Source organism: Crocuta crocuta, unplaced genomic scaffold, assembly GCF_008692635.1.
Source record: "Crocuta crocuta isolate KB4526 unplaced genomic scaffold, BGI_CrCroc_1.0 scaffold51, whole genome shotgun sequence".
NCBI lineage: Eukaryota > Metazoa > Chordata > Mammalia > Carnivora > Hyaenidae > Crocuta > Crocuta crocuta.
In genome coordinates, this window is record NW_027527624.1 from 2,658,227 (window position 1) to 2,684,341 (window position 26,115).

General features: G+C 44.1%; 1 protein-coding gene across 1 annotated transcript in view; it reads left to right on the forward strand.

The window, feature by feature from the left end:
* The window catches only part of MYO10 (myosin X), a 236,355-nt gene that overhangs the window by 138,967 nt on the left and 71,273 nt on the right, over positions 1–26,115 (forward strand). The window contains exons 10-19 of the mRNA XM_077772062.1: positions 2,022–2,151; positions 3,434–3,552; positions 4,677–4,823; positions 5,002–5,102; positions 5,209–5,275; positions 5,985–6,077; positions 6,505–6,573; positions 6,770–6,852; positions 9,517–9,625; positions 12,652–12,732. Of these exons, the coding sequence (XP_077628188.1) occupies positions 2,022–2,151; positions 3,434–3,552; positions 4,677–4,823; positions 5,002–5,102; positions 5,209–5,275; positions 5,985–6,077; positions 6,505–6,573; positions 6,770–6,852; positions 9,517–9,625; positions 12,652–12,732 (999 nt within the window). The remainder of the gene's footprint in view (positions 1–2,021; positions 2,152–3,433; positions 3,553–4,676; positions 4,824–5,001; positions 5,103–5,208; positions 5,276–5,984; positions 6,078–6,504; positions 6,574–6,769; positions 6,853–9,516; positions 9,626–12,651; positions 12,733–26,115) is intronic.

Here is a 26,115-nt window from a genome sequence, read left to right on the forward strand (position 1 = left end):
TCAACTTTATTGTTTTCTCCTTAAAAACAAGTTAAACGTTGCATATTTTTAATTGTTTTTAAACTTTTTTTCAACGTTCATTTTTGAGACACAGAGAGGGACAGACCGTGAGAGGAGGAGGGGCAGAGAGAGAGAGAGAGAGAGAGGGAGACACAGAATCCAAAGCAGTCTTGAGGCTCTGAGCCATCAGCACAGAGCCCGACTCGGGGCTCCAGCCTGCAAACCTTGAGATGATGACCTGAGCTGAAGTTGGATGCTTAACAGACTGAGCCACCCAGGCGCCCCAAACTTTTCATTTTTAAATCTCCAGTTGTTTCCTTTTCTAATTTCTTTTGCTTCAAAGTGGTACATGGTTTCCTTCCTAGTCTCCTAAAGTGATTGTCATTGTCGTGATTATTACATGTGGGTCCGAGTGCTCTCGGTAGGTTATTTTCATCATTGTGGCCAAGGGTCCTGTCCTCAGTTGGGGGTGAGGGGTGCTTTTTTCTTTTTTTTTTTTTAAATGTTTTATTTATTTCTAGGAGAGAGAGAGAGAGACAGCGTGAGCAGGAGAGGGTCAGAGAGAGAGGGAGTCACAGACTGAAACAGGCTCCAGGCTCTGAGCTGGCAGTCAGCACAGAGCCCGACGCGGGGCCCGAACCCACGAACCGCGAGATCATGACCTAAGCGAAAGTCGGACGCTTAACCGACTAAGCCACCCAGGCGCCCCAAGGGGTGCTTTTTTCTTGACAAGAATATGGGTTCTAAATCACGATAAAATTTGAGCTAATCTTTGGTGGGATTCAGGACACCTGGCTTCAGCTGTTGAGATACTTGTGTGTGGGGACAGATCTCCTCTCCTGTAGTTGCCGATGTGTTTTTATTTTTCCCCAGACAGCTTTACGTTAACTTCCATTTACCGTTGAAAGGCCAAGAGAAGGCTTTTCAAAACTCTTTGGAGCAATTAGAAATAGAGATGTGATGAATGTCTGAGGAAGATGGACCCAAATCCACTCATCTGTTCTGTCAGCATCTATTATAAAGCAGCAGACACTCTCCTGTCTACAGAATTCCTAGTAGAGAATTTTATTCCCCCGATTTGGGTCCCTGTTGCATTTAACCATCAAGGAAAGGCACCGACGTTTACACTGGCACATTCCCATGAAGTCCCACCCTTACCCCCCCAATTTGTGTGCAAGAAAATAAATGTTCCATATGCTTCAGTATCTATAGAAAAGGCATTTCTTTCATACCATCATTACTCTGACTCTGAGGTGATTCTCCTGTGGCCTACCTGTGAAGCTTGTACGTAAGATATCTCACTTTTCCCCATTGATGGCGTGATCTCTCCACATTCTACAGTTATTTTTTCTTAATATTGTTTCTAAATTTTAATGTTTAATATTTAAATATTTATTTAGAGAGTGAGCAGGGGGCGGCAGAGAGAGAGAAGAGAGTGAGAATCCTAGACAAGCTTTGCATTGCAAGTGCAGAGCCCAGTGCGGGCTCCATCTCCTGAGCCATGAGATCATGACCTGAGCCGAAATCAAGAGCTGGGCTCTCAACCGACTGAGCCACCCAGGCGCCCCTGCATTTCTTTCTTCACATCACATTTTTTAATGTGTGGCTATGCAAAGTCTTTNTAATATTTAAATATTTATTTAGAGGGAGAGCAGGGGGCGGGGGCGGCAGAGAGAGAGAAGAGAGTGAGAATCCTAGACAAGCTTTGCATTGCAAGTGCAGAGCCCAGTGCGGGCTCCATCTCCTGAGCCATGAGATCATGACCTGAGCCGAAATCAAGAGCTGGGCTCTCAACCGACTGAGCCACCCAGGCGCCCCTGCATTTCTTTCTTCACATCACATTTTTTAATGTGTGGCTATGCAAAGTCTTTATCATTTGAAGTTGAGGACTCCTGAATCTCTTTCTTATTTTCTTGCTTTTAGAACAAAACCTGACAATTTTATCAAGTAATGAGTTTTTCACTTTCTTTAGTATGGGGGAAAATACCAGCAAAAGATTAGATACGTTTACTTCCTTTCAGACGGCAATGGAAGTCATGCAGTTCAGCAAGGAAGAAGTTCGGGAAGTTTTGAGGTTGCTCGCTGGTGTATTACATCTTGGGAACATAGAATTTATCACCGCTGGTGGGGCCCAGGTGTCCTTCAAAACGGGTAAGATGGCTCCTCCCTTCCTTGGCTTCTTCCTCCTGGGGAACTCGGACCTAAAATATTTACTTTCTGCCCTTTTGCTGAAAGAGCTTTCTGAGCCCTGTGTTCTCACTCTTACCAAGAAAAGAGGGAAATGGACCCAATAAAGAAAGAGGAAAACAGGGATTGGATGGAGGGTAAATGTTACGGGTCAGCGCATAATGTTGCTGTAGCTTTTCATAGTTCTAGAGCGGTGACGTAGTGTGATGGCGGAGACTGCCAGCGTGACTGCTTGGTTCAGGGTCCAGCTCAGCCACAGGCCGATTCCCTGGATTACGTGTCCCCTCAGCACCACTGACTTCGGGTCTATGAAGTGCAGATGCGTTGTCAAGATTAAAGGAGTGAATATGCTCATCGCTGTGTCAGTGGTCACTTACCTGGAGCGACTTACGTATTTACTCTTGAGTCTTTCCTGATGGAAGCCACGAGCGAGGGCACGAAGGCGGGGTGGGGTGGGACGGTCGGGGGGTGGATGAGTTAAAGTTTGACGTGGCTCCAGACAGGGCCAGGGCTGCAGGTCAGCAGCTCTCCCGCGTTTGGGCCCAGCGCCTCTTAATCATCTCAAACCACAGAGAACTCCAAAGGGCTTTTTCGCTTCTGTGGGTCATGTCTGTTCACGTTACTGCATTAGAAACTAAAACTGAGATGTTTTGAACAATTAATTTTGACATCGCCGTAAGAAACCGATTGCATATTGAAGCAAATAGTGTCTTTTTATTTAAAAGACCATCTTCCCAAACAGAAGAAAATCTGTGAGAAGAGGGACATTGTCTTACATTTTTGCACATTTTTTAAAATACCCGATGGTCAGGGAGGACAGCTGGGTGCTCTTATCTGCCGCGTTCCGTTTGGTGAGCTACCACACGTCACGGAGCCACTGGAAACTTGCTCTGTGTCATGGCGATGGAGTGAAAGTAAAACAGCAAGCGACATCTCTGAATCATTGAAAATAGGACCTTGCAAACCTCTGGCAAGGTCTTGGGTACCACCTGCCTCAGGGCTACAGGGTCATATTTGGTCCAGGCATCAGGCCACTAGCTTAAGACTCATCATGGGAGTGACTACCCAAGAAATGTGTAATTTCCATTGGAAGGATTTAGGAATGTTCTCTGATCTACTGTGTCTCTGATCTACTGTGGAGTTGGCTTTGAACCCATGTCTCTCTGGAGTTCCCTTTGGGGCCCCGTGGCCTGTTCCTTCTGGGGTCGGTCACTTTTGCCTTGTGTGCCTTGTTCTTCGCTTCCAGCCTTGGGCAGGTCTGCAGAGTTACTGGGGCTGGACTCAGCACAGCTCACGGACGCTCTGACGCAGAAGGCCATGTTCCTTAGGGGGGAAGAGATCCTCACGCCTCTCACTGTTCAGCAGGTACGTGCGCTTTGCCACCAAAAGTTGTTTTAAGACACTCCTGCGATTTTAGAATCGTGGCTTTGATTCAAATGAGCAACTACAACACACCATCCACGTGAGTTTGGTTCATGGTCAAAATAAAGAAGATACCCACGCTGAAGGGAGTAGACAGAGTTGTTCGTTTTCTTAGAGGTAGTATAGCAGAGTGTTTAAGAGGACTGACCGGGTATGATGGAGGTTTCCTGAGTCTGAGTCCTGACCTGTTATTTTCTGTCCTAGGGGAATGTGTTCGTTGTGTGTATTTCCTCCTGAGTGAGACAAGGATGATTATCATACCTAATTCATAGGATCGTTGTAAGGATAGTAATAAATATGCCAGATACTTAAGCACGAAATAAACATTAGCTATGATAATTTATTAATATTGTTATGTAGTATTATTTATTTTTGCTTTTGTTACTGCCCTGACAAACTGATGATATGTGCCAACCCATCTAATATCAGTTTATTTTTTAAGTTTGTTTATTAGAGAGGGAGTCGGGGAGGAGCAGAGAGAGGGGGAGAGAGAATCCCAAGCAGGCTCCTTGCTATCAGCACAGAGCCCCATGCAAGGTTCGAGCCCAGGAACCGTGAGATCATGACCTGAGCTGAAATCAAGTCGGATGCTCGGCCCACTGAGCCACCCAGGCACCCCATGTTTTAAACCTGATAAAACCTGTAGCTGTAGATATTGGTTCAGATTCTTTCCTGTAATTAACATGAAAACTTGAGTTTGAAAGCCTGATATTTAAAAGAAGTCTTAGCGATGGGCTGTGAGGAGGGCATTTGTTGGGATGAGCACTGGGTGTTGTATGGAAGCCAATTTGACCACAAATTATATTTAAAAAATAATAAAAATAAAAGAAGTCTCTGTGAATCCTGCTTGTAAAGTGAGCGAGTGAACTCCACAGTCTACCCTTTCTTTAGACATCTGTGTCTTCTGGTTGGTAGCGATTTACTTATGTTGGACACACAGGTGTTACTCAAGTTCTACGTGCACACGCGTGCATGTATGTCTCTCTCCCAAGAGGGGCTGGGGTGGACTCGCCTGCCTGGGCTTCCGTGGTCAGTGGAAGGCGGTGACCCTGTCCTCTCTCCTGCAGGCAGAAGACAGCAGAGACTCTCTGGCCATGGCACTTTATGCACGCTGCTTCGAGTGGGTGATTAAGAAGATTAACAGCAGGATCAAAGGCAAAGACGACTTTAAATCCATTGGCATCCTTGACATCTTTGGATTTGAAAACTTCGAGGTAGGCTTCTGATGACCAGGGTGCGTGAAGTTTTTTCTATCTGCCTGTCGACTTAAATCTCTTCAAATGAATGTTGATAATTTTCTCTGCAGATTTTTTTTTTTTTTTGGCCTTTCTTTGCCTTTATATCTAATAGTAAGGGCACTGAAGATACCTGTTGAATGGTTCCCCCCCTTAGGTTAATCACTTTGAGCAGTTCAATATAAACTATGCAAATGAGAAACTTCAGGAATATTTCAACAAGCATATTTTTTCTCTGGAACAACTAGAATATAGCAGGTAAGCACTCATAGAATTCCATCTAAAATTTTTTTTAAAAATCAGCCATAAATTAGTTTTAAAGCTCTATTTTATTACAACTCAGCCCTTTTAAATCTTTGTACAGGGAAGGATTGGTGTGGGAAGATATTGACTGGATAGACAATGGAGAATGCCTGGACCTGATTGAGAAGGTGACATTGTTGAAGGATTGTAACAGTCCCAAGGGTGTCCAGCTGGGCTGATTCATATTTATGGGAACAAAATAGCTTGTGTGAACATGCACATCAAAGATGTGAATGTTTAGAACACAATGGATCGTTTGGAAACATACATGTAAATGTGCCAGGTTGAATTTAAATACTTGGCTGCTCCTAACTTATTGTCTCATTGAACAGCGTATTTAGAATCAACACTGTGTGAATGGCTTCACTTAGATTTTAAGTCAGCATCAAAAGCTTTGCCAGCACCATAATAGGTGCAGTGCAAATAATAACACGGTGTAAAAGTTTCGTCCACAAGATGGTGGTGGGTTCAATTTCTCCATGTTCGTGTGGAATTTAAATTCATTGGATGTCTTTATAGAATCATTCAGAATTGTTTTTTAAGTCAGAAAGTGAGAGCACACGCGCACACGCATAAGTGGGGGAGAGGTGGAAAGATGGAGGGAGAGAAAAATCCCAAGTAAGCTCCCCACTGTCTGGGCCAAGACCACTTGGAGATCATGACCTGAGCCTAAGTCGACACTTAACCACCTGACCCGCCCAGATGCCCCCTGAATTTTTTTTAATCCAAGAAATTGCTATGGCTTTTCCTTTAACCACTTACTTGAGAAAGTAGAGAGGAAATATTTGAGACATACTTTCAACTTTTAATTCATTTTACCTTTTTTCTCTCTTCTAGAAACTTGGTCTCCTAGCTCTTATCAATGAAGAAAGCCATTTTCCTCAAGCCACAGACAGCACGTTATTGGAGAAGTTACACAATCAACACGCCGTATGTCAAAACCTGCCAATTCTTAATTATGTCTGAGTAACAGATCTGTGGGTAAAGAATACACACAGGATAGTTCAGTACTGTTGGCTCTCCAGATGCTTCCCACACGTAATTTTTTTCTCAAACCAAAGCTCTTCTCCAGGTGCTGGAACTAAATTGAACTCAGTTAAAGGGATAGATTTGGGGCTCCTTGTCAGAATATACCCACATTTAGTTTATGAGTATAGAATTTAACATCACTGCCGTGATGACACGGAAGAGCCACATGGCTTTGATAAAGTGCGTCACATGCTCTGTCCTCAACCTCTGCTCTGTGGTGGGCTTGGAATTGTTTTCACTATCGGTGGTAGTTAATTTTCTCTGGAGGTCCATGCAGATCAGTAAGTGAAATTAGGCATTTGTATTTTGTTTGTTTGTTTGTTTTTAGAATAACCACTTCTATGTGAAGCCCAGAGTTGCGGTGAACAATTTTGGAGTGAAACACTACGCTGGAGAGGTAACTTCTTAGTTAAGATCTTTATTGATATTTGCTCATCTAGTATTTAGAGAAATAGTTAATTTCAGAAGCCAATCATAATAGGTTGCAATGAGTTTTTTCATGGGTCTGGCTTTTAAAGGAGATGCCTGTGACCTGAAATTATTCTTTCGATCAACTGTACGATTTTTCATTTATTTATTTATTTTTAAACCAGGTTCAGTATGATGTCCGGGGCATCTTGGAGAAGAACAGAGACACCTTTAGAGATGATCTTCTCAACTTGCTAAGAGAAAGCCGGTATGTCCATCTCCAACCCAATACGTCATTAGCAAACAAAGTATTATTTGTGCAAATGCTGTTAATTTACAAACAGAAAAATATTGATATGGAGGCAGCTCAGTTTATTATCTTCTTTCATGGGCAATATTTCATTAGTAAAATGACCAAGATCTAGAAAATACTACGAGTAGCACTGACCATGGTTTAATGAGTTACCATGAGAACAGTGTATCTGTGAGGTGGGTACTGTCATTCTTGGTAAGCAGATGAGGAAGGTAATTTTTGGAGCAGTTGAGTGCCTTGCCCACGAACCCACAGCTAGTTTTGACTTTCTCTTTTTGGCTCAGGAACAGATCTTGACCAGGATGACCTTTCTTCGCAGCAAGCCTAGAGCTACGTGTTACATTGACTGCAGCCCCGGGTCTGTGGGACCCGCATGTGTCTAGTGTAAGGGAGGTCGAGAAAACACATTCCTTCAGCTAAAATTACAAGCTTCCACATTCATTTATTCATCCATGAATTGTAAATTCACAGCCTTAAGTCAGTAGTTGGTTAGTTTAGCTTTTCGTAGGAGGCTTCGTGAGAGAGAAGGGGGGGGGAGACTAACCCTGAGGTAGAGCTTTCAATGCTTGTTTCAGATCCAGAGTGAATCTGTGACAAGCAAATTTTTATTATCTAGGTTAGGAAAGTAGCACAGTTACTTAAAGAGCCGTAATACTTTTAGGAACGTCAACCCCATGTGGCTATACTGTCACCTAGACAGCTGTGAATTGAGGTGAAGGAAGCCCACCTACAATGTCGGATAGGAGTTTAGAAATGGACGATATTTCAGTTTGTTTGAACTCTGCTGTGTGAAGATTCCCTGTCGAAAGCAGTGTCAGCTATTTTTGTTTTTTTAATTTTTTTAATAAATTTTTAAAATTTAATGTTTGTTTATTTTGAGAGAGAATAAGCGTGAGCAGGGGAGGGCAGAGAGACAGAGGGAGACACCGAATCCAAAACAGGGTTGAACTCACGAGCCATGAGATCTCAACCGACTAAGCCACTCAGATGCCTCAGCTATTTTTATTTTTAGATGAGTTTTCAGATCTTTGAAAATGGCGATGTTCAGGGATGCCTGGCTGGCTCAGTCAGTAGAACATGTGACTCCTGATCTTGGGACCGTGAGTTCAAGCCCCACACTGGGGATAGAGTTTACTTAAAAAAAAAAGTAAAAAAAAAAATAATACTAATGGTGATATTTTAAAAAATAGCATCGCATGTTATCTATCAAAGCAATTTCCTAGTTATTAGATTTTAAATGATACATTTAAAAATAATATTGATGTTAAATAGAAGCAGTTTGCTGTGAAAAGATCACAGGTGTGGAGGTCAGCAAGGTGACATTCGGCCGGTCGCCTCTGTCCTAATGTAAAGGGGTTTTGTGACTGGAGTAAAAGAGTTTCTTTTTCAGTCCAGGTTTCTCTCTGTGAGATTGAGGGGCTTGGGCTGTTTGCTCGCTCTGCGCTCTTTGACCTTTGACATCTGTGACATTTTAATGGACCAGAGCTTTTCTCCGAAGCGCTCAAAGCACGGTTAGGGAACTTCAAAGAGGGAGCATGCCACAGCGCCCTGGAACAAAAATGAAAAAGGGATGGGGCAAAGTGAGAGGTGACGGGGCAGCCTTGACGGTGCCGCCTCAGGAGGTGTGGACCCTCAGACATTGTCCCTGCCTTTCCTGGTGTTGGTGAAGCCCCCACCCCCACGCTCAGCCCACAGCTGTAGCATCTTCCATGCAAGAAAGATAAAAAGTTACTGGAGGGGCGCCTGGGCGGTTCAGTTGGTTAACCATCTTATTGCAGCTCAGGTTATGATCTCGCCATCTGTGAGTTCAAGCCCCGCATCGGGCTCTGTGCTGACAGCTCAGAGCCTGCAGCCTGCTTCAGATTCTGTGTCTCCCTCTCTCGCTGCCTCTCTCCTGCTCACTTGCTGTCTCTGGTTCCCAAAAATAAATAAGCATTAAAAAAAGTTATTGGAAGCCCTTTATTTTTTATCAGTAGTGGCAATTTTATAGAACTTTTCAGTAATAACAGCCACAAACAGCAGCATTTATGCTGTGTCAGGCACCAGAGTCAGCATTTGTATACATTTTCCCATTTTGTTCCCCACTGCCACCACCCCCCCACCCCGCCCACTGCAGTGTGTAAATTACGCTCCTTTTTCAGATGAGAAAAATGAGGCGAAGTCAAGCATCTGCTCAAGTCCCGTAGCTTGGAAGGGGGTGTGGACAGGATTAAACCCTAGTGTGTTTTCCTACAGATGAGCACTTTTCCCTCTGTCAACTTCAAAATACAGTGAGGTGTGCAAAAACATCTGCCTCCTACAGGCAGACATCAAGGCTGCAGAAGCGCAGGTGGCTCTCTGGAAACACAGCACTCCTTACTGGCATGTCATCCCCGTCTCTTTCACACAGTCTCTTTGTTTTCAGCAAGACTGGTGCTCAGAAGGGGGCCACCATTTTGTCTTTTTCCAATGCCTAAAGCCCTTTGGCAATGCTTGTTTTGAAATCTTTGGAAGCTGTCTTAGCTCTTCCTGGACTCGATGTGTTACTTTCATTGGGAAAGTACATTCTAATTACGGTAATCTAGCACCTAATAACTGGGCACACACCCCTCATGGGCCTGCTCCTCTCTGCTCACACAGATTCGACTTCATCTATGACCTGTTTGAACACGTCTCAAGCCGCAATAACCAGGATACCTTGAAATGTGGAAGCAAACATCGACGGCCCACAGTGAGCTCACAGTTCAAGGTTAGTCTGTCCTGCTGGCTTTCGTGAATCTATGGGTGCTGTGATTTTAGGAATTGGAAATAGGAATTGGTTTATGTGAGATCCAGGAAAGCGTTTATTTTATTTTTTCTTTTATATCACCAGACAGTGCTTTTGAAATAAAATCTACCTTTACTGAGTCAGATGAAAACATGTAGGTTTTGATTTTGGGTTTTTTTTGGCTTGTTAAAAGTAAATAGCTACTTACTCTAAATAGAAGGACTGGGTGGCCATTTGGGGTCACTTTGATTTGTATTTAGAGGCTCGTATGAATATAGAGTGTATTCCTTCCCATGTTTGGTTTTTGTATTTTTCCCGGGTATGTTTACAGTATCCTAACTGGGAATAATGACTAAGCAAGTGCATATTTCAATAAGATCCATGTCAGTTACCTTGTCCAGATACCCAGAATTCCGGGAAAGTAAGGACCATTCTTACTGGCATTTTAAATATGTAGCCATTTTAGAAAGTTTAGAGGTAGAGTATGTGAAGACCATTAAAAAAAAATTTAATGTTTAATTTTGAGAGAGAGAGAAACGGAGCACAAGGGACGAAGGGCAGAGAGACCTAGAATCTGAAGCAGGCTTCAAGCTCTAAGCTGTCAGCACAGAGCTTGACACAGAGCCTGGACTCATGTACCACAAGATCGTGATCTGAGCGGAGATCATGACCTGAGTCACTTAACCAACTGAGCCACCCAAGTGCCCCTGACCATTTTCTGAACTTAATTGTTCTGTTTTACCTGCAAGTAACAAATCTTAAGATGAAGAGAAATAGCGGCACGTCAGTCAATAGACATTTATTAAATCTGCCATCAAAGAGTCTTTCACTTAGTTATTCAGAGCTGGATGCATCTGGTGGGGTTGTGTGAAGTCTGCTGTACCGTGAAGTTGGCAATGAACCAGATACACACCAGCATTGCTAATGAAGCTGGGTCATGTGAGATGATGGGCAGGTTTGACCCAGGTCAGATATAATAAAAATAGTTGTCATTTGGGGCACCTGGGTGGCTCAGTCGGTTAATCGGTTAAGCTTCTGACTTTTGGCTTTGGCTCAGGTCATGATCTCAAGGTTTGTAAGTTTGAGCCCTGTGTTGGGCTCTGCTCTGACAGCACAGGGCTTGTTTGGGATTCCCTCCCTTCCTCTGTCTCTCTCTCTCGCTCTCTCTGGCCCTCCCCCACTCACACGGTGTCTGTTTCTCTCAAATTAAAAAAACTAGTTAGTGGGGCGCCTGGGTGGCTTAGTCGGTTAAGCGTCCGACTTTCACTTAGGTCATGATCTCGCGGTTCATGGGTTTGAGCCCCGCGTCAGGCTCTGTGCTGACTGCCAGCTCAGAGCCTGGAGCCTGTTTCAGTCTGTGACTCCCTCTCTCTCTGACCCTCCCCTGCTCACGCTGTCTCTCTCTCTCTCTCCTAGAAATAAATAAAAAATATTAAAAAAAAAAAAAGTTAAAAAAACTAGTTAGCATTTATTGTGTATGTATTATATGTCATTCACTGGGCTAATCACTACACGTACATGATCTTATTCATTTCTCCCATAATCTTAGAAGTACATATTATCGTCCCCATTTTATAGATGAGGAAACTGAGCTTTGGAGAAATGCAGGCCATTCAGGCCCTCTGAGGGCAAAAGCTAGGATTTGAACTGACCCTGTCTGACTCCAAAACCTGGGCTCCTAATCCCCCAGCGGAGTTGTTACATTACCTTTTTCTAGAGCAGCGTTGGCTGGGGTCGCCTTGGAAGAAAGGCATTGTGGATACTTGGGGATTAAATTGCACTAGGAATCAAGGAGATGGCAGAGAGCCGCCAGGCCCTCCAGTTGGAGACCAAGCAGGACGAGGAGCCCTGAGGCAGGAGTGTTGAACCCTGTCCTTGGAAAACTGACTCGGTGGGGCCAGTGGACAGGATGCCCCAAACGGAGTTAAATTTGGCACCGGGATATATGAAGGGCCAAGCATGCCGGGCCATTTGGTCACCTGTGAGAGCTTTTGAACCCGAGAAGAAAGTAACCGATACAGCTCTGTAGGTGACCCAGTTTCATCCACAAAATTGTAAGAAGGAAAAAGACATGGAGGGAAACCCAGGGGATTAAAAGACTTAAAGACACGAGGTACAGTACAGGAACCTCATTTGCATTCTGACTTCGAGGAACAGAATGTTTCAAAAATACGAAATCTGAGACACTTGAGGATTTTTGTACGAAATTTGAGACACTTGCTTCTTTTAATATTGGAATTAAGGAATTCCTGTTCAAGCGTTTGAGGATGATGATATGGTGGTTGGATACATGTTTGGAAATTGTTTGGCCTTTAATGACACACGCTGAAATCTTGAGGGATGAACTAAAACGCTGTCCGGGATTTGCTTTTCTGAAAGGGATGGGCGTAGGGTGGACGCAGACAGGGATCGGATGAAACGAGATTAGCCATGAGGCGCAGCTGGTGATGAGCACTCATTATGGGCTCTGTCTGCATTGGAAAATGTTAAAAATTCTTCCATGACAACAAAAAACGTAAAAAAATTTAAAAAATGAATATTTCAGAAGATCTGCCTGGTGATTTGAGGGTAAGAGTGAGAGAATGTGAAATACTGATATAGACCATCATTTTGTTGGAAATAATGAATTAGGAGAAGAAAAAAAAACCTCCAATGGGACAGTGCATTCAGCCCAGATTTTCTGTACTAACCATCAAAATAGCCTAGAGTTGCTTTTTGCTGGTGAACAGAATATTTTTTTCCCAACAGTACTATTTCAATGAAGAGACAAATGAGTTTTGTATATTGTGAAGTAATATCAGTGACCATGAATTGTAGCATCTTGGCTTTTTTTATATGAGACTGACAACGTTAAAATAAAACTTAATATTCCATTAATAATAAAAAATTAATATTCCTGTGATTTCTGTTGTGTCTTCCTGTTTCTGATAAGTGCCTAAGATGCTGAGAAATCTGTAGAATGACATAATAAGAAACTAAATCAACATATACTTTTTCCTTTCTGATAGGACTCCCTGCATTCCTTAATGGCAACGCTAAGCTCCTCTAATCCTTTCTTTGTTCGCTGTATCAAGCCAAATACGCAGAAGGTAAGATTTATAGCAGCCCTAGACTGAGGCTGTGTCTTTAAGGACACCACTTCCTGGGGCACTCTCTCTAAAGTCCTGTCATCGTAGAGGGTTGGCAGCATCTATGACATTATTATAACCTAACACTGAATGGAAAAATTCCCTTTGTCTCTTGGGTCTGTTTGTCTGCTTCTGATTGATGTCATTAAGCTTTAGAGAAATCTAGTTCAAAAGGAAACATTGTGAAACCTTCACTTTTTTTTTTTTTTTTTTTAAAGGATTTGGTTTGAAATTCCTGGGCAGGCGTCTATTACAAAAGAGATAGTTGGTGTATGTTTTGTGGTTGATTTAGTTTTTCATTTTGCTTTCTTGTTAAGCATGATGAAGAGTGTATTCTGAGTAGCGATGCCGACTTTTTTAAGGTCTCTGACCCTGTAGTCATGCCTAATTTGATCATTGCTGATAGAGTGTCATGGTAAGTTTTCATGGGTAGGCTCTGAGTTTAGGGTTTTAATGCCAAGCCTGATCAGAAACAATAGGAGTGTTACAAGAAGCTATCTAACCAAAGAAAATGTAGTATTCAATGTATGCCGTTGCTGAATCCAAGACTAAATGGGAAGCTAGCCCTAAAATGTTGAAAATAGAAACTGTCTCAATTTGGGAAACATCAGCTCCTAGTAATCTCCCTGAAGAGAGGAAAAGCCTCTATGAGAGAGTTGCATCAGCAGCCCCTCTTGCTGAAAAACTAAATGCTCTTCTCATAAGGCTTAAGAGAAGGACTCTGACCTGAACGGTTTCTCTTGAGTCTTCGGTAATATTCTGATAATTTTGCGGATGCTAGATCTTACGTTTTACCTTGTTTCCCATTTCCCTGAGAATATTAGCGATTCCTCATTTATAGTTTAAAGATGTTCCTAAGAACTCTCTGTCTTCTAGGAAGGCAAAAGTGGATGTTTTCTTTAAGGAGGAGGAACCTATTAAGTTTGCTACCTCACCATGAGCTGTGGTGGTGAGAATATGCTATTTGTGTGGCATAAAGTAGCCAAGAATGGTCTTATATAGAAGACCTGTGCCTCTCTTCTGGAAGTTTAAAAAAATAGCTCACCTTTCAGTTTTTCAAATTTATATTGAAATGTTTTAGATTATCACAAAAAATGGCAGCATAAACAATATGTAGTTTTTGGCCATAACGTAGGAAATTACTAGGTAAAACCTAGCAATAGACCATGCCAGCTGGCTTATATTTCACTTTATAACTTCAGTGGGCAGTATTTACAATACAAAGGGACTTCATACTTTGGGTCTATACTCCCAGGAGCTATTTAACCTCTCTTCCTCTTCCTACATCAGGGATGATAATACCATATTTCATCGTTCAAAGAGACTCTCTCTTCCCAATATAAGGACTTGGGTATTGGGGGTGCATTTGATAACTTTTTGCCAGCAATGGTTTAATTGGGAGGGCCTTTCCTTCCTTAGGGCTGTGTGTAACATAATCATGCACGGTTGTTGGCATTTGTGTCCTAGGTGGATTCAGTGAAATGGGGACCTGCTGTGTCATTACTATTAGAAGGAGAGGAATTTTAATTTGAAAAACAGAGTCCCTCACGTATTTGTTTTGTTTCTTGGATGACATGGAGTCTCTCTACATTGTAATAGCTTCTGAAATGAGGCTTGCCTGAGCACTCTGCGGCAATTGAAGACGTTACCTCTTATTGATGTTTATTTTTTTCTTGCTGGGATTTGAGTCTGCCTAATCGCTTTGGTTTTTGCGTTTAAAGAAATGAGCCAGGCCAACCTCACGTTTCATAAGTACTGCTCATGGTCTTTCCATCATCTGTTCTGTGGCAGAAACTAATTAATACTCTCCAAGAGTCAGGCTGTAGGAGACTTTGGAAAAACGTCTTGGTACCATTTTAAATGCACCCAGAAAGTAAAGGCACAGCCACATGAGGCCTAAGATGTAGGTGTGATTTTAAGTGTGAAGGTGCTAATTAGAATATGAAAATAGTTAATTATGACTTGCTTAGCATTCATTTGGTTCCATCGAAAATATCAGAGTGCTACTGTTGATGACGTTATATGAATGTATGTAAACAGGGGCGCCTGGGTGGCTCAGATGGTTAAGTGTCCGACTTCGGCTCAGGTCATGATCACACGGTTTGTGAGTTCGAGCTCTGCGTCAGGCTCTGTGCTGACAGCTCGGAGCCTGGAGCCTGCTTCCGATTTTGTGTCTCCCTCTTTCTCTGCCCCTCCCCCTCTCACACGTGCTCTCTCTCTCTCTCTCTCTCTCTCTCTCTCAAAAAATAAACATTTAAAAAAATTTTAAAAAGGTATTTAAACAACCTCATTTGGAGTTTATTGTGAGCTTTCTTTTGTCCTAAGATCAGTGCTTCTAGAAATCTCGCAGGGAAGCTTTTGCTGGCCTTTGCCCCATAGATGAGGAGTGTATATTTCTGGCACAAAGGGATGAGACCGTCTCTCTTACTTCATAGCCTCTTCCTGTCATTTGCTCATTAGGGGACCTGGAGAGGATGTGTTCTAACTTACATAAATGGAAGTATTTTGCACATTATTCAGGAACATGGATCATGGGTTTGGGCAGATTCTCGAGGGCTTATTTTTGACAGCTCTATGGCCAAAGGGATAAAAACAGTGGCTTTAAAGTCTGTAGCCTAAAGAAATGGGGCTTTAGAAAAAGTGAAGGAGTTGCTGTATGCTTTTAGGAGCACATCCAGCATATCCGAGATCCCCATGGTGACCTTGTGAAGTGTGAGTACACGCCCAGCGGGCCCCGAGCTTGTGGGACAGGCTGCCTCCCCTCCTTGGCAAGTGCGTGAAGCTCAGAGTGGGTCCGTGGGCCGAAAGCATTTGGAAATCCTTTGCCGGAAATGTTATAGGGATTTTGTTACTTGGCATTTTTGTGTTTTGCTTTGAAAACCAAGTGCAGATGGGGAGAATATAACTGAAATGCTAGAGGGGAGCCTGGGTGGCTTGGTTAAGCGTCCGACTTCGACTCAGGTCATGATCTCACAGTTCATGGGTTCAAGCCCCCCATCGGGCTCTGTGCTGACAGCTCAGAGCCTGTAGCCCATTTCAGATTCTGTGTCTCCTTCTCTCTCTGACCCTTCCCTGCTCACGCTGCCTCTCTCTCTCTCTCTCTCTCTCTTTCCATCTCAGAAATAATTAAAAAATGAAAAAAATGAAAAAAATATTTAAAAAATAACATATGCTAGAATATTATGTCAATTCAGCTATAATAATTGTGGACCTTTTTTCATGAACAATATGTAGCTATTCTTAGATGTTGCCTAGAAGACATGTCACTAACCTTGAGGGATCCTGGGGCTAAGTTTCATGGTGAATTTTCATAAGCCTGTGGCTCAGACAATGGAGTATTATTCAGCCATAAAAAAGAATGAAACCTTGCCATTTGCTAATAACATGGATGGATGTCTAGTGGTAAACAAAATAAGTCTGAGAAAGGCAAATACGTATGATTTCACTCGTATGTGGAATTGAAGAAATAAAACAAAGGAGCAAAGAGAGGAATAGAGGCAAACCAAGAAACTCTTGCCTATAGAGAACAGACTGTTGTGGGGATGGGTGATGGCGATTAAGGAGGGCACTCTTGTAATGAGCACCGGGTGTTGTATGGAAGTGCTGAATTGTATGCCTGAAACTAACAGAACACTGTATGTTGGCTATACTGGAATTAAAATTAGTTAAAAAAAATAAAAAAAATAAGCCTACCTCGCTGTAGGGGCTAGTGAGCAGTCAGTTCTCTGGCTTACACATAGCACTGAAGGGTGTAATCTTCTCCTTGGCTTAGAATTGTGGAGTTTACAAAGGGCAGACTTCTCCATTAGACCATTTTTAGTTGGTCGTGGAACCTGCTAGCTTTTTTCTATTGTGGCTCATGAGGCAGTAGTAGTTTCAGGCTCAAAGGGTCCAGACCAACCTGAGGAGATTCTGTAACAAAGGACACCTGCTTTGCCTCATCAGAATTTCTCCCCAAGGGTATCCCACAGGCCTGTGATCTCTCCCTTCTCTCCCTGCCTGGTATTTTCGCAAATAAGTTCTAGTCAGAAAAGTCTGTCATTAACATTCCTCAGAAAAACCCTGAGGAGGCGCAGGACGGAATTAAAGAAGGGAACAAACTGATAAATATCAGGAAAACCTTCTGGGGTGTAAGCACTGGCTGGCTGCCGTTCCCAGGCTCCACTGTGAGGAGTGTGAGGCCACTTCCTGCGGACGCCATAGGCTGTCGCTTGTCAGGAACAGGCCTGGCTGACCCACCTCACTGCACCTTCTGTAGGTGTGAGGCAAGGAGCACTCGCCTTCCAAGGTGGGGAAACCTCAGGGATTCCTACAGTCTCCTCTTGAAGCTTTTAACCCAACATAACGTGTCCTTAAAGATTCTGGCAGGGTCTCCTCCAGATTGGGTCACCTGAATCTCCCCAAGGCCTGTGGCTGGTGGAGAAAGGCTTATAGCTGAGCTGGGTGCTCGGAGTGAGGTGGATCTAAGGGCAGAGGGGAAGAGTGAGGAGAGGGACATCCATGCCAAGAGGAGGCGGGAGACCAGGCCCCAGAGAAGGGAGACCGTGAGGCCTGTGAGGGAAGACTGCAGTCATATTTGCTGGGAATCGGAGTATCAGGCGGGAGTACGGAGCTGGAGACGAAGCATTAGCCTGACCATGGCGGCCTTGTCTGGGAGACCTTCCATGTGCCCCGAGACACAGGGATGTGGCAGCCTTCTCACACAGTGGGCTTTGAAAGACTGGAGAGGATGCCAGTACTTTGCACTTGAATGAGTCCTGGTGACCCATATACCCTCTCTTTCATGGCGCCACCATTCATAGCAAACTAGACTCCCCATTTGGACAACCAGAGAGGCTGTGACCACACAGGAGGTGAGAACACTGTGCAGGCATTATGAAAACCTAAATCTGTTTGCAGAAGCAATAATGATTTGATGAATGAAGTAATGAATTCAGCACATGGCCTGTGGGGTTATATTTGTGTGATCCAGGTGCTGCCTGCCATTTGCTTTCTTGTGGGTTTGTTGTATGTGTGTATGTCTGTATGTGTTTGGGTTTTTAAGTAAGATCTACCCCCAATGTGGGCTTAAATTCATGACCCTGAGATCAAGAGTTACCTGCTCTACCCACTGAGCCAGCCAGTCCCCTCCCCCCCGCTGTTTTTTTGTTTTTTTTTAAACAAAGACCAAACATTTCTTTAAAAAGTTCTGATGATAACGTGGCGTATGTCCTACCTGGGAATTTTGTCCTGTTCTTCTCTCTCTCCTGTATCTCATTTTATTCATCTTCCATCGCATTAGCCTTACTGAACTTGATTGAAGCAACTTTTTTTTTAGTCTTTGATCTCTCTGCCCTAATCTTAGTTTCTTTTTTTTTTAAATGTATTATTTATTTATTTATTTATTTTCCTAATCTTAGTTTCTGAATAAAGTGTTCCATAGGTAGAGAAGATCTTTACCAAGTACAGCTTTGTAGGACCTGCCTTGCCTGTCTTTGTGCCCTGCCGCAGAGCTCAGTGTTCCGGCCACAGTATGTGCTTAGTAAGTGGTGAATCGAATTGCTAATCTAAGTACATTGTACACCCACTCATGGTATATGAGTGCTTAACTTTGCCAAAGATCTAGACCTAACTTGCCACTTAAGAAAAAAAGTTTATGGGCGCCTGGGTGGCTCAGTGGGTTGGGCGTCTGACTTTGGCTCAGGTTGTGATCTCACGGTTCGTGAGTTTCAGTCCCACGTCAGGCTCTGTGCTGTCAGCGCGGAGCCTGCTTCGAATCCTCTGTCTCCCTCTCTCCTGTCCACCCTCTTGTCACTGAGCTGTCCTGTGGCCTTGGGTTTGCTTCCTCCTCCATGAGGCGTGTCTGAGGACAGGGCCTGCGTAGGGGAGCAGTTGTTGATATTCAGTGAGCCAACGAGGACATGAAACAGCGGCACTGAACTGTGGGAAAGGCTTCATACCTGTGCCATAGGTTGGGGACCGAGTATGTGCTCAACGTCTGTACACCTCACTCCATCCTCACAAATTCAAACCCCAATTTATGCCAGATCATGGGAAAAGCTTCCCAAGGCTGTTGCCAGCCCTCTTTTCTCTTTAGGTTTAGTTTTAAATCACCTATCTTTGGCAGGTTGTCATAACTCATAACAGCTACTGGGTTGTTTTTTTAAGTCCTTGATGCTGTTATGGGATGAACATTTATTTCAATTGTCTTAAACACTTTTTTAATATATTTATTTGTTTTTGAGAGAGAGTGATAGAGATAGAGCTCAGTGGGGAGGGGCAGAGAGAGAGGGAGACATAGAATCTGAAACAGCCTCCAGGCTCTGAGCTGTCAGCACAGAGCCCAATGTGGGGCTTGAACTCGTGAACCGTGAGATCGTGACCTGGGCTGAAGTTGGATGCTTAACTGTCTGCGCCACCCAGGTGCCCCTTATTTCAGTTGCTTCAAAATTGACTTTATTTTTTCCTTTTTAAGAAATCTCTGTACCCAATGTGGGGTTTGAGCTCATGACCTTGAGATCAAGAGTGGGATGTTCTACTAACTGAGCCAGCCAGGTGCCCCTAAAATTGATTTTAATTTACAGAAAATTTGAATCGATAGCATGGAGCTCCCATATCATTCTCCATGCCCCTCAACACACGCGCGCGCGCACACACACACACACACACACACACACTCTCTTTCTCCTCTTTTAACGTGGTACACGAGTGTGGCACATTTATGATAATTAATGAACCAGTATTCTAAAGTCAGAAGTTAACATTAAGGTTAGCTGTGTCCTAAGGCCCTTTGGGTTTTGACATACGCACAGTGTCACAAAGTGTCACAACGCCAAGTGTTCACGGTCTACTCACAACACCGTGCACATTTTTCTCAAGTCATATTTTGTGAGAATGGGATTGTTTCCAACTGAGCAAAACGTGAGACCCTGAGAATGTAATTTCTATTGCACAGGATAAAATGTGAATGGCACTGTCTTATGCAGAAGAAACAACAGCAACAAAAAAAACTACAGGAGGAAATAGAGCCAAAGCCTCAGGAATACTGAGGGGAACACAGGGAGCTAAGGACATTGTAGAACAGCCTGGATTGTCCGCCCCTTTGACTCTTCTATGTTCAGTTGGTCCAACAGCCTTTAAGGATGATTCCATTTCGGGGCGCCTGGGTGGCTCAGTCGGTTAAAGCCTCTGACTTCGGCTAAGGTCATGATCTCGTGGTTTGTGAGTTCGAGCCCCGCATCAGGTTCTGTGCAGACAGCTCAGAGCCTGGAACCTGCTTCAGATTCTGTGTCTCCCTCTCTCTGCCCCTCCCCCACTCATGCTCTGTCTCTCTCTGTCTCAAAAATAAATAAACTATAAAAATAATTTTAAAAAAAGATGATTCCATGTCGTCTACATACATGCTGGAAAATGCCCACTTAGCACTGAGGTAGCTTCCCTAATTCTTCTGTCTTTCTGACGACCGGTCGTGTTGTCTGCTCTCCTGTAACGGGGGAGCCCATTGCCAGCGTCTTTGACTTTTGAGAACATCACACATAGACGACTTACAAAAAGGCAGCTTTACCTTTTCAGATTTGAGTTAAGGAAGCATTCAAGCAACCATTCTTCTCCCCAAACAAAACAATCCCATTAAACCCCTTCGTGGTCACTTGAATCCTGTTTACCATGTTGTCATAGCAACTATTCAGCCCGCTCTGCAAAGACAGGATAAATAGCCATAAATGAAGTCCCCCTCCCCCAACCCTGCAAGTGAAGAGTGGTGTTCTCTGGGTGGACTTTCCAAGGTCACAACTAAATTGCTTGCTTTTTGTCCCATGGCTTATTTTTTCTTCTTGTTTTAGATCTAGACTATCTTCTAAAATCTTTGGGGCCTTCCAACATCTTTACACATTTCTTGGTGCAGTGGGGGGTGGAGTAGTTAGCTCCTGCAGTTAAAAGTCGCGTCAGCAATTGCAAATCCCGCCAGCCTGGACCTCCTTTCAGTAGAATCGGGAATGAATTAAGCAGGCAGAGCCCAAGACACCACATAAAAGCCTGGGAACACCAGCGAGCCGAAGAAAGCCCGTTTTTGTGCCTGTGCCCCCAGATGGCCTGTAGTCCGGACTGCTAAAGGTTGCAGCCATTTACAGCGGACGTAAACTGAAGGGGCCCGAGAAACCCAAGGTAGGAGCTTTTCCCTTCTTTGAGCTGTTTCAAAGTTTCACGTACCTTGGAACGATCGTGGCAGTGGGAAATTGAGTGGAGAAATTCCTTAAATCGGGGAGACTTGGGTTTTACCGTCTCTCTGAGCACCAGACCTGTTTAATTTCTAAACAGGTGGGTAAGGGCTGATTTTGACAGCACTTACAAGTTTAAACTGCTCACGCTTTGTAGGAATGAAGGACATTGTCACGTAAGGCATTGATAATGGGATATGCTTTTGATAGGCAGTTTACCTTTTATGGGGAAAAACCATTTTTTAATATTAGGTTGGAAGGGGAAGATTGCTCGTGGTGAGGTCTTTTGTTTGAATTTGTTATCGCGAGGTGTTTCCCTTTAAAAGTTGACATGCCACAGACTTGCAGCTTCGCCTTGTACTTGGTGTGAAGCTTTTGAGGAAATCTGCCCAAGAAGAATCCCCGGTTTTTAAGTTGTGTTATAAGCTGGTTTGTACACAGATGTGGAAAGGGAGATGTTACAGGAGCCCCACGGTCATCCATGGTCTCTCCTATGCCAGTTTCCACACTAGCAGACACATGCCCGAAGTTTGCAACCTGCCCAGAGAAACCAGATCAGGCTCATTCTGCTGAGATTCTCTTTTTCCCCCCAAGTAGGTGTCCCCAAAGGAGGAACATAATAAAATGCGTCTGAAATGCTAATCTCTGACTCCACCGGACACTTGAATGTGTTCAGTGGATTTCCATTCATTTGCTAAAAGTGTCCTTTAAGGGAGCAAGTTTTAAATGTGAAGGTGGTCTTTCATATTAAATCGAGCTACATTTAAAAGAAAGGAATAATAATGTGGCTGACTGCTGCTTAGCTGAATCTACTCTCATGGAAATAAATTTCCAGCCCTAGGTGAAAGCCCAATGTTAGAATGTTTTACCATCTGGTTTAACAATCTTACACGTAATTAATCTGACCTAAAATGAATTGTCGTCGGAAGAGAAAGGTAGCGTGTTAGTCACCAGTGGGAAAGTACCACTTATCTTTGCCTCACTCAGAGCGACTTTCTTTACCCATATTTCTGTGTTGTTTAAGTATGTCGATACCCGGCTTCAGAATCGCATTGCTTGGCCAGAGGGCTTGAGTGACATCATGCACTCGCTCTGCTGAGTGCTATTGTGCCCCCTGTCCCTGATGAGTGCCAGAGCTTGTTAAAGAATACTTTTTGGGAAGACTGTGATTACAGACACCAGCCCGTCCCCCCTGCGGGCCTCCTACCTGGAAGTGACGACTGCCAGGATGGGGTAACACCCCCCGCACCCCCTGTGCCCGCCATGTCAGATGGTCATGGCTTTCTCCCTTCAGCCCTCCTGCTGTGCATTTTTACTTCGGCTGTTCTTCACGAACTCCTGGAAATAGCGACCAATCAGAATAGCAGCCCCGCTCCAGCATTTGAGTAAATCCCAGACTGTCTGTCCCTTTTATGCAGACTGTGGGGTGGTGGTTTTGTTTTTCTGTTTGTTTGTTTGTTGGGGGTTTTGGGTCGTCCAGCTTAAATGGCCGTGGATTGGCATTTTCATGGCCCCCTTCATGTGTGTGTGATCGCTGTGTGACTTTGTTCTAAAACTCCCCACGGCCCACTCAGCAACTCGAGGAAGAGTCGTTTCCCCTCCATGACTGGAGCAGAGGGCCCAGGTTTGAGCCAGGACCGGAGCGTGAACTGTGCCGTGGTGCTCGGGCTCCGAGTCTCAGCCTCCCTGGGTCTTCTCACAGCCTTCGAGGAGTCCGTCTGCACCTCCATACTCTCTTCAGCATTTTGCTGTGTTGCCCTTTGACCCTGGGGGTGGTTCCCCTATTCGTTCCTCAGGCTGGCTCTTTCTCTGATACATGGAAATACTACAATAAATAGTGACAATCATACAAACACAGGTGTTTCGCCTTCCACCCCCCTCAGTATGAAGGCACTACTTCTTGGTTATAAACTATTTGGAAAATGTGCAAAATGCAAATTTAAAATGTTTACTTTTTATTTAAACTATAGCCTACTCTTAATTTTGTAACTGACTTTTTATTAGCTTACTGTATCTTAAAACAGTCCTGTGCTTTTTTTTTTTTTCCGGGTGACTACAGAATTCTGTGAGGGACTGTACTTTCAAATAGATTGTTATTGGATTATTTCCTTGTTGTCAGCAGTGATTCTGTATTACTATTCACAAATACCACATAATTCAAGATTGCTTTTTAAAGGTAAATGATCAGTTTATTTGCTAAATCATAGCATGCACATTGTTGTGAGTTTGATGTATACGTACACACGGCTAAATTGTTCTTCATCGAAGGCCAGCTGACAACAAACAGGAAAAACGTTTTGGAACGTGTTTCACAAAGGATTTATAGCCTTAAAAAAGAGCCCTTGGAAATCAGTAAGAAAATAACCAATGTTTTGATAGAAAAGTGAGTAAAACACATGAACAAGAAACTCACAAATGGTGATGCGCAAATGGAAAATAGCCTGACCTCAATAGTATGATCAAAGGAATAAAATAGTGAGATAATTTTGCCGGTATGTAGATGGAATGGGTTTCTTGGTTCTGTGTTGCGTTTTCCTAACAGTTCAGGGGTGGGAGGGGAAGGAACTACCATTAATGCACTCGGGGAGTTCACACTGTGGCAGCCTTTGCCAAGAACCGTCTCCTCCTGCTTCTCGATCCGGCGTTTCCTCGCCTCTCCCAGGACTGACTGTCTTCCATCCGTTTTTCTCTCTTGTGCTGTCTAAAGTTCCTTGGCTCAGGCTTCCTTCTCCTGGTTCACACTCTTACATTAAATGTATGTCAATAGTCTGATACATTTCATATGGAAATACCGAAGAGGGTGGGGAGGTGCGAGTGAATGGGGAATGCTCCCACGGGCGGTGCTCACTGCGGTTTCCAAAGAGAGGCCATGCCAGTTTTCTTAGTTCCAATGCTCTGCTATCTAAACTGCCCCGCCTCCCTTCTGCGGGAAGCTTCCAGGTACGGTTCTTGGCGCCCCGCCNTGGGCCCCTCCCCTCCCCCTTGCTCTTGACTGGTCCCCGAGCCGAAGGGCTGGCCTCACACTCCGCCCTCCTCCTCACCTGCGGCTCCTGCTGGAATGAAAGCTCCCTTCTCAGCTCGGGCCCGCAGCTGGGTGAGTCCTGCAGCTCTGTGCTTTCCCAGCCCGGAACCCTCCTCCCCGAGCTTTGGCCCGTAGCCTACTTGTTTGTAACTGGCTTTGTTTCTGGTTTCCTAAAGTTGCTAGTTTAGAGTGTGTGCATGAGTAAATTTCACATTCTTTACCTTCCCCTCCTTGTTGAATCTGGTGGTGGTTATTTATCAGGTGATAGTAGGGTATCTCCACCGCGCTGCCTTTCACACTTTGGACGGGGCGATCCTTTGCCGTGGGGCCCTGTCCTGGGTAGTGTGGGGTGTAGGGCAGCGCCCGTGTCCTCGTTAATCAGTAGATGCCAGCGACAGCCCTCTTGGCCCCAGACATTGCCACATCTCCCCCGGGAGGCAGAATTGCTCTGGTTGGCAACCACTGGGTTATGGTGTCAGTGCTGACTTTTTCTTGGGTTTTATCCTATTTTTCCTTCGCTCTCGGTAAAAATGGCATCTATGTACGATTGAACTCGTATCGCACCGATTGTTAGGGCTTTGAACCTGTGTTGTACTGTTGACTGTGTGGTGAAAATAGAAAATTTCGTACAGTTTAACACTTTTCCAGAGGTATTGAGTCATTTGTCAAGATATATTGTTTCCTAGTATGTAATATACTAGAACATGTGCAGGGAGGTGGGGCGGGGTGCCGTTAATATCAGTGTGCCTGGCGAGATTACGTAATTGCTCTGTGCTACCACTTTCTCAGATGAATGGGTGGCCTAGTTTCAGCCACTCTGAAAGGATAAAACAGCTCATTAAAGTGTGCCAAATGCTCCATTTGTCAATGTTTCACTTAAAAGGGAATACTGTTTAGCTTTGGAGTTACACTGGGCCATACCCAGTGTGCGAATCCTAGCCAGTGTCCTTGTGAAAAATATTGCACTATCCCCACCACAGTCCCCTCCATGTTTATAATGGTGAAAGTTTCACTACCAAACAAGTGTTTCAGAAACTAGCTTTTCTGAAAGTCCCTTCAGAGACACTAGACACTGAAGTAGGAATATGCATCATAGGTTGGCTAAGATTTCTGTTTTTGAGCCCACAGTGGGGAAAGCACCAGGATTCAGATAGAAAATCCTTGGGTACCTTGATATTGTCTCCACTGGGACAGTTTAATTAAGGATATTACAGTACATAAGTAGAGCAATAAATCAAATTTTGTGGAGTCAAATCCCACAAGATTAGGAGGGCCAAATGTAAGGCGTCTCTAATATGTTAATTATGGCTTGAGAGACTGCAGAAAGAAAATTCGCTTGGCTTCTTTTAATTTCCTTCTCTATCTTCTCTGTCTCTATTTTTGGGGGTTCGTTTGTTTTAGTATTAACTCTGAAACATTGGCGCCTTATATTTGATTCACGGATGTCATTGCACCAATCAATTCCGTGGAAGCTCGTACTATTCGGTTTATAATATCTGACCTCATTTGCAGTCCTAGGGGTTTTTACTCCCAGGTCTCATGCAAATTAGAGAAAAGAGGTCCTTCAAGGAGGTGGAAGGGCAGTTTGGACCTGGTTATGGCGTCCTTTGATTTGGATTGCCAGGATTCAAACACTCCTGCTGGTACTCAGGGCCAGGTGTCAAAGGTGAGGAAGACCCAAAACACTGCAAAGCTCTGCGTAAGTGACCATCTCATCTCGTATACCTGCTGTCCCCTGGAGCCCTGCTGCCTGGAGCTGTGCTGGGGGCATGTCCTGGTTTACACAGACTTGGGGCTCAGCCAGTGTCCACAGAGTTAGAGCCTTTCCCTTCTCATGCTCGATTAAAAAAAATTACCTACGATACAATTGCTGCTTGTTCCCCATTACTCACCTTGCCTGCTCCCAGCACATGCATGCTCCTCGTTACAACATGTTGACATGTTTAAATAGAAGGTGGTTTCGAACTAGGGGAAGGGCCTTTAACAACTGACCTGGGTCCCCAGGCCTTTCTGTTCTGTTCTGGTTGTTTTGGTAACCATGCCTAACACCCGTGGCAGGTGCCCTGGGGGCTGTGAACTGCCAAGGGGGGGCCCTGGCGTATGGGCAGAAAGGAAGAGATGCCCTTC